The sequence below is a fragment of the Corvus kubaryi genome, unplaced genomic scaffold, assembly GCF_017639235.1.
Source record: "Corvus kubaryi isolate FWS band 111438036 unplaced genomic scaffold, C.kubaryi_AGA036_p1.0 65350, whole genome shotgun sequence".
NCBI classification, from domain to species: Eukaryota; Metazoa; Chordata; class Aves; order Passeriformes; family Corvidae; genus Corvus; species Corvus kubaryi.
In genome coordinates, this window is record NW_024581933.1 from 1 (window position 1) to 8,290 (window position 8,290).

The 8,290-nt window shown below is 48.4% G+C and overlaps 1 protein-coding gene across 1 annotated transcript; it reads right to left on the bottom strand.

Annotated features, from left to right (window-relative positions):
* Positions 1 to 6: 6 nt before the first annotated feature.
* LOC121673307 (homeobox protein MIXL1-like) lies at positions 7 to 355 on the bottom strand (the record flags this gene model as incomplete). Its single annotated transcript, XM_042046505.1, has 1 exon — positions 7 to 355. A coding segment is annotated over exon 1 (349 nt), but the record flags the coding sequence as incomplete, so codon positions are not given.
* Between the last annotated feature and the right edge of the window lie 7,935 nt (positions 356 to 8,290).

Consider the following 8,290-nt stretch of genomic DNA (forward strand, 5'->3'; position numbering starts at 1 on the left):
GAGGGCGGCGGTGAGCGCGGCGGGGCGGCCCCGGCGCGGCGGGCGCGGCACAGCTGGCGCCCCTCACCTGGATGCGGGACTCGGGGATCTGCGTGGCGTCGGCCAGTTTCTCCCGCAGGTAGATGTCGGGGTACATGGTGTCCTGGAAAACCAGCTCCAGCGTCTCCAGCTGCGCCGCCGTGAAGCTGGTCCGCTTCCGACGCTGCGAGGCCGCCGGCGCCCCCTCCGACGGCTCCGCCGGGGGAAGCGCCCTGAGGGCGGGCGAGGCCGCGCCGGGCCCGCCGCCCCCCGCCCACCTGCCTGCGGGGAAGGCGGGCGGCTCCGCCGGGGGCTCCCCGAAGCGCAGCGCGGCCATGGCAGCGGCGAGGAGGGGGCCCGGACGGCCCACCGCCCTTTATAGCCGGGGAGGGGGGCTCGGCAGGGGCGGGGGCTCGAGGGGGCGGCGCGGCCCCGCGGGGAAGGTGAGCTCCGGGCACCCCGCCGGGCCCCGCGCCCAAGGCTGCCGGTGGGGTGCCCGGCTGGGGCGGCCCCTGCCTTGCTCAGCCCAGAGGACTCAGCGGTGGCCGGGCACCGCAGCCCTACGCGTGCCCGACGGGGATGGGTGATGGCTGGCAGCCCTCGACTCCCCGCACGAAACATGGACAGCAGGAGGGAGAGGGGAGCGGGCTTTGCATCCGCTCGCCGTGGGCAAAACAACTGAGTGTTGGGAGTTTGGCACCCCAGCAAGGACCCAGTGCGGTGGCTGGGTTATTTCTGGTACAACATCTAGGCCGATAGGGTTATGGAGTTTACTCCCTTCAGGTACTCGTGTGGAGGTAGATGTCCTCAAGCAGCTGTCTGCTTTGGCAAGTAATGGATCGTGCATGGTGTGAGACATAAAGCAAACAGAAGTTATATCTCTTCCTGTGGCCGCAACTGCTCCACTTGCAGTGCATCAACTGCCAGCTGTGAGGGCAGTGTACGGCTTCCTGCTGTGCCTGCTGCTGCAAAAACATCTCTTTCTTTTTAAGATGCAAGTTAAATGCACCTGGAGAGTCACAGCAGCTCAGACAGGGCAGAGGCAGACGTTGGTGTCATCACCTTTTCCACAACTTGCTAATGCCTTTACACATCACATTTGCACATCCCGTGTGCTTCTGCCATAACTGTTTTCCAGACAGAGAGGCCTCGTGCTGAAATACTGCCTGCACACCCCAACACCACCAAGGCGCTTAAAATGGTTTGTCCTCATTTTACTTTTTACAACTGTCTCCCAAGAAAAGTGACTTTGTACAGAAAATCGTGTTAAAATTGTTAAAAGCTTGTTTTGGAAGTTTTGTTCCTAAAACATTTGTACCTTTGTCCTTTTACATGTGCAGGCAGTCCAGATGCTTTCATCACTGAAGTTTCTAGGTTGTTCCCAAAATCATGGGCTGTAGTCTGCAGCCAGCAGTCAGAAACATGGAACTTGTACAGTGTTCTCAATTAGCAGTGTAACAAGAGGGCACGATGGTGAGAAAGGGCACAGGTGAGTGGTGATCCAGAAAACACAGACAGCATTATTTAAAGATTTCTGTGGAAGACTTGTGGAGGGTTGAATTACTCTGCAGATTCTGTGCAGATTTAGAAGATGCCACAGGTGGCAGCAAAGGAGAATTATTCCAGATTATATTTACATTAGGAATGTTTTATTGTATTTTACATCAAATAAAATTCCTGAAAAACATAGCAGAGGTTTCTTTCCTGTGCAGTGAAGAATAGAGATGTGGCATCCTTTAGGTTTCTGAAGGATTTAATCCTGCTTGGAATTATGCCATTATAGGAATATTGACTTCAGTTTCTAGGATTTGGTTAAGGTTGAATAAGTGCATCGGACAGAGAGAGCAGGTTTTTGAGGAAATGTGTTTTTTCACACACATTCATGTGTTTTTCTTTCAGCAGCAGTCCAGGCTTAAGGAGCTGCTGGCACCACAGGCCCCCCACTGTTCACCTCTGTCCTGATGCCTTCCCTTTAGCTGAGCATGTGTCAGTCCACACAGTGTGATGAGGGAATTAACCCCAGTTAAATTAACTGCACAGTAACAACAGTTGTTGTTTGTTGGTTGGGTTTTTTTAATCCAGATCTGGGATTCCTACCTGTTGGTTACCAGCAGGCCCTGGGATGGCTGTACAAGCGAGAGGATGCTGCCAGATGGAGCAGAAGGGAAATGAGGGGATCCCATCAGGGACTGCCTTCTAGGACTGCCGCCACCTGGATCTGATGCTGAGCTAGCAGAGACCAAAACTGAGACAGACTGCCCAGGAGCACGGTGGTTTTCAGTGTCAGACTTCCCATTAAGACAACTGTCAATGTATATTGAATAGATACTCAGGAAAAAGTGAGTACTGGGAGCTAATAGACCTGTTCCCAACTCATAGATCTGGAAATGGGCTGACTCTTTGATCTCTGGCTGCTGTGACATCCTTCAGGCCAAAAGCCTCCTCGGTTCCCTTGCCCTTTATGGTTCCTGAGGTGTTTCAATAGCTGTCTTGTGACAGCAGCTGACATGCTTCCCGTGGTGAAGGAAAGAATGGTGAGTGAGGCTTCCCACCACGAAGCTTCTGGAAGCTTTCATTGGGAGACACAGGTGTAACAATTATAGACTTTTTAAAAGTCTACATTGTTACAATGGCAGAAAAATAACTTCCAGACACTACATTTTGTTGCAATCGATGTTGCCCATGAGTGCAGCGTGACTGGTGGCTCTGCCATGTGGAGTAGGAAGCTCGGGTGACTGAACTGTGAGCAAAACATTTGGTGCCCTTCGTGCAGCCCGGGATTACACACACGGGCCCCAGGGTGCAGGATTCACGCTCAGTCTCTTCATTACCTGGCTGCAGACAATTGCATTTTCTAGCAGACATGCCTGTGAGTGGATGAGGCTGCTGTGAGCAGGTCAGGCTGTGCTGCCTGTCTGCAGGTGCTGAATTCTGTGTACTTCTAGTCTGCCTCAGTTTCCCTGTCTGGGCTGGCTGGCTGTTACCAGCATGTTCATCTATCTTGGTGATGAGTCCTTTTCTGCTTACCAGTGGTATGTGCTTTTGCAAAAGCAAAGCAATTCTGGAGCAAAACCAGAGCCCAGGAATCATATTTTCCCTTTCCTGTTGCTCAGAACATCACACACTAATTTTGTCCATGGGATCCTCGTGGCCACTCTTCTGTATTGGCTTGGTTTGAAACAGATCTAAGGCTGAATAAAAGCAAGGGGGACAGTGCTCTGATTGTAAAGGAGTGTGCTGTTAGGTGGAGATCACAATAGGAGGCTTTTGCCTCCTCCCAGGCAAGCAGGATGCCATGAAAGACAGTCCTTGCTTCCTTCTGACAGCTCTCTCCTCTTCCAATGCTGGCACACTTCTCCACAGCTCCCACAGAGTATCGTCCCTCTGATGTTCTAAAAGCCGTGCCTGTGGGGTAGTGCAGTGTGCCTCCTGCAGCAAGGACAAAGTGCTGTGTCTGGATTCAGTGGAGCTTTCTTTCCCTGACAAGTAGTTTTCCATCCTTCTGTGCCCCTCGTAGTCTGACAAGGAAGTTTCTGATGCCTTGTAGGTGCCAGCATCTGCATGGAGTCATACCCAGGTAAGGGCTGGAAGCATTCAGAAGACATTCAGTTTTGTCCCTTCCTGTTCTGCAGACTTGCTTTTATTTGTGTCCCACCAAGGCACAAAGGGGGAGTTTGTGTCTTCCCTCAAGAAGCAAAAGCTACAACAAAAATCCAGAAGTGGCTTGTTTTTTGAAATTCAGATGGCTAAAACTGAGAGCTATCTCTAAGGGAAAAGCAGACTGCCTTGTGTTGATACCAAAAATTAAAAGCTGCTTCAGACACTGTTTATTTACACTGATCTTCACTCTATTTGTCAAGAGAGAAACTTCTTGTGCTTTTGTCGGTGCTGGGAGTGCCTCAGCACTGAGGAACCTGTGCCAGGAGGGCTCACAATACAAAATGTGCCTGTTCCTGCAGTAAAATGGTTTTAAGCTTCAGCTGGAGAACATGCTCTCACATCACTGCTGCCAGCTCTGAGCACCCAGCAAGGGTAAGACAGGCTATGAAACACAGAGATTGAGGAGGAGCAGGGGGAGATAGGCCCTGTGGCAAGTTTTCCAGCTAGCTGGCTGTTCAACCTTTTGCATGTCAAGCTGGTGAGGTTCTCTCAGGGTCTTGGGGCTACAAAGTCATCTTTTAATGTGCAGTTTAAGGTCCTGCCTTATGGAAGCATCCCAGAATGCATGGCAAGAGGAAGCAACAGTGTGACTCCCAGTCCTGACTTTGCTGACACAGCCAACACACCCCTTTAAATAACTAACATGTGAGCAGTTCTGCTGCTCAGCCATGGGGGGAATGGGACATCAGGGGTTTGGCCATGCAGTGATTTGTAACCAGCAGTGCAGCCTTGGCTGTGTTCAAACTCCTCTGGCTTGTCAGATGTCACATCACCTTGTTCCTTCTAGGACTCTGCAGGGACACAGCTCTCACACGGTATTTTGTCATTCCAGCAAGGCTTATTTTATTTTTCTTTTTCTATTTTTCATGTCTTCAACATGAATTCTCTGGTCACTAAACCTGAGACTGAGGTTTTTAGTAGTGGAGATTTAGCAACCTTTTGTCAACCTGACTAAATTTGCAAAGATTTGGTACCTTGGAGATCTCAATTTCTACATCAGTTTAAATTGAAATTGGCCAAAAAGTTCAAATCTTATCACAGAATCATAGAAAGGTTTGGGTTGGAAGGGACCTTACAGATCACCTAGTTCCAGCCCCCCTGCCATGGGCAAGGATACCTTCCACTAGACCAGGTTGCTCAAAGCCCCATCCAGCCTGGCCTTGAACACTTCCAGGGATGGGCATCCACAACTTCCCTGGGCAACTTGTGCCAGTGCCTCACCACCCTCACAGTGAAGAATTTCTTCCTAATATCTGATCTAAACCTACTCTCAGTTTGAAGCCATTTAGCCTTGTCCTGTCACTACATGCCCTTGCAAAAAGTCCCTCTCCATATATTAGGAGACTGACCAAAAAAAGGGACAGTGGTCACACAAACCTGATTTCATTAATTTAGAGGAAGTTTAAGAAAAAAATCACGTTCTTGCTATTAAGGCTTAAGTTTAAGCTATCCCTGGATAGCTTGTCCGTGAGGAAGCAATCCCTGGATAATTATCTCACAAATTAAATTAATTGTAGTCCAGACACATTTTTGTGGTTGCATATATAACTACATCTGCTCCAGAGCTTCTGCTGGCAGGAAAACAACATATAATTTCCAGCTTCTCTAGTAGGGCCATGATAACAAAAATTGTTAATGCATGCTAGGCTTAGGTTTTGAGGTTTTTTCATTCTGCCTAAGAGGAAATCTTTATATGAATACTTAATCTCCCTTTGACTGCTTCTAGTCATTGTGACAAAGCTCTTTACAGCCTCCAAATGCTTTTAGAGGTTTATCAGGTCTTCCCAATGTACAGACACAAGATCTATATATTGAGGCCCATCCAGGCTTTTAGGTAGAGTTCTGAGATCTTACAGTGATGTCATGTTTTTAATTTAGAGTTGTCATTTTTCTAGTCCTCACAGCTTTAACAAGGAAGAGCTTGAGCAGGGTGGGCTGTGTGTACTCCTCACTCTGGCTCGGTTTGCAGATGCCTTGAAATATGTTCTTGAAAGGCCTGAGCTGCCTGTCCATTATGGATATTCAACTGTGTCCCTGAGAGCTGCTCCTTGCCAGAGTCCTCTACAGAGAAGAGAGGGCTCGCCTTTCTGGTCAGCCCAGGGAGTGTGTTCACCTCCGCCTGGGACACAGTGGGGTGGATACAGCCAGTGTCTTCAAGGTCAGAAATGTGACTTGGCCATGCTCCAGGCTGTCCCAGTGGGTGCCTGGGCACTGGGGAGTGAAAGGGAGATGGGGCTGTCACAGTGTCCTGAGTGTGAGCTGTGACCAAGGGGCTGGGCTGAACCCCTTTCAGTGCTTTTGTCCTGACAGGAGTGCAGAAGGTACATGGGGCACATCTCCAGTGTGATGGAGCCCATGGCATTGGAGAACCAGAGCAATGTCAGAGCCTGGTGACATCAATCCCCAGCACAGGTTATTTCAGATCACCAAGTACAGGGCCAGGCTTGCCCAGCAGCTCTGTGCACAGACAGAGGGTTAAAATAAATGCAATGTGACAAGAGGTTATGTTCTCTCTGAAAGACGCCTGTCTTGCTTGGCTCAGACCTGATTACCTCTATATATGCATGGTCTATGCTCCTTTGAAAATTCAGCTGCCGTGTCTCCTTGTTTTTGGCCATGAGGAACTAATAGTATCTTGTGACTTTAGCTCTGTGCTTAGGAGGGGGATGTGACTTGGTGGGGTGAGCCATTTCCTGAGAGGTGTGAGACGTGACTTCAAGACCCGCTGGTGCCATTCGTGTATTCTGTTCCGAGGAGTTGATAAGAGCTTCAGACACACAGAGAGCCTTGAAGGAAGCGGTGGGGGAGGCGGGGAGGCGTAAAAACCCAGCAAATGCATATGAAAAGATCAAGGGGCTGTATTTGCTAAGTCCCAACAGGAACAGATTTGGAGCAAGATGCCCAAGTTCAGAGAGGACCCAGACACAGCAACAGGGCAAGAGCAGAATATGTCTGATGGCTGGCAGCTGGCTCCGTACCATCGGAGGGAGAGGAAGATTAAGGATTTGGGACTGGGGGGGAGATAAGAGCAAATGGTGGGGGAAAAGGGAAAGGGCAATAAGGAGGAAGGTACCTGGAGACAGGAGGGGCTGGTTGAAAGAGCAGGGGATATTTAGTGTTGAATTTAGATACACTTAAACCTCAGCTTACCTTTGGGTTTTGCAATACCCTGAGAATGGCAGGGTGCATGTACCTGGTGCTTCTGCAGTGAGAGGGCAATCCCACCAAGTTTGCTGTGGCAGCAAACCCTAGGCTTAAACAAATCCTCGTTGCAATTTCTCTCTGTTCCCTCTCTGATTTTACAGCATGTGTTATTGTGAGAGAACCTAAAGTTTCTATTTGATAGAGTTCACTGTATTGCTTTGCTTACTCACATGCTCTCTGAACAAGGTCATACCTGACTCTCAGAGATATTTTCCTTAATGAAGATTTGCTGAGAACTGTTGGTGCAGGTGGTTGTGTATACAAAATAACTGCATTATCCCAACTCCCAAGAATGTTTAATTAAGTAACTGTGAAAGCAAGGGAATATATCTGCAGATGAACAAAAAAAAAAAAAAAAAGAAGGACAAAGATAAGAGAAGAGCTAAGGGAAAAGACAGGACCATGTTTTCCTCCTTTTCATTCAGCACCTACTTACGAGAGGCAGCCTGCCAGGGCGCAGCCAGAATATACACACAGGGCAGGGGAAAACAGAGTGATGGATAGCAGAGAGGCCACATCCTCCTCTAACAGCACTGGATAACAGCAAGAAAAACTCCACACAGTCCCCTCTCTTCCCTTTTCAGGCTCCTTGGCCTTAGCAAGCAGTGTTAAGGCACTGTTTTGTACCTTTTCTTGGCAGGCTCTTAAACCCTTTTCATCATCCTCTGCATGTGGTAAGCTCTTCCTTCTACTCCAACTTAACAAATGAGTCACAAGATTCTCTGTTTCTGTCTTGCAGTGTTTGGTATCTGAGAGCTGCTGAAATTAATGAATTTTTATGTAAATGTTTGTTTGTTTGTTTGTTGGTTTGTTACAGCTTGTGTCTCATGGTTATTGAGAAAAGGATCCAAATGTGAAGCAAGGTTTGCTCCAGTGGTTCAAAATCAGAAGACAATACATAAAACCAGAACTTTCCTGGTATGCTTGGATGCCTGTTAGGATATGAACATAAACCCACTATCTTTCTCTGCCCTTGGCTGCCCTGGTGCTATTAAAATCCACCAAGTCTTCCCTCTCTGAGTGGTACTGACTGGAGAATCCTTCATCTGGCTTCCCTGTGCGTCCCTGCTGCTTCTCAGGCATGTGCCAAGGCCAGTGCTCTGGCTTCAGTCTAATAATTCATTCTAAATATTTCTCACCCTCTTTTCTAATTAGTTTTGGAAATGAGGGACTTTTAGTCTCATGTATCATGACACTTGCAACAAAACCATTTTGGTTTTGCTCTTGCATTTTTTTCTGGGCTCTTCAATTTCACAGGTTTTCAAGCTTCTGTACAGTTTGGAAGATTTTCAGGTTTAACATGTGGATGGAACGTGGGAAGTTTCACCTGAGCTGGGGTTTTGCAGTTGATCATTAAATCAGCAGTTCCACATGATCATAGCTGGGGTGTGCAGTGGTTACTATGCCA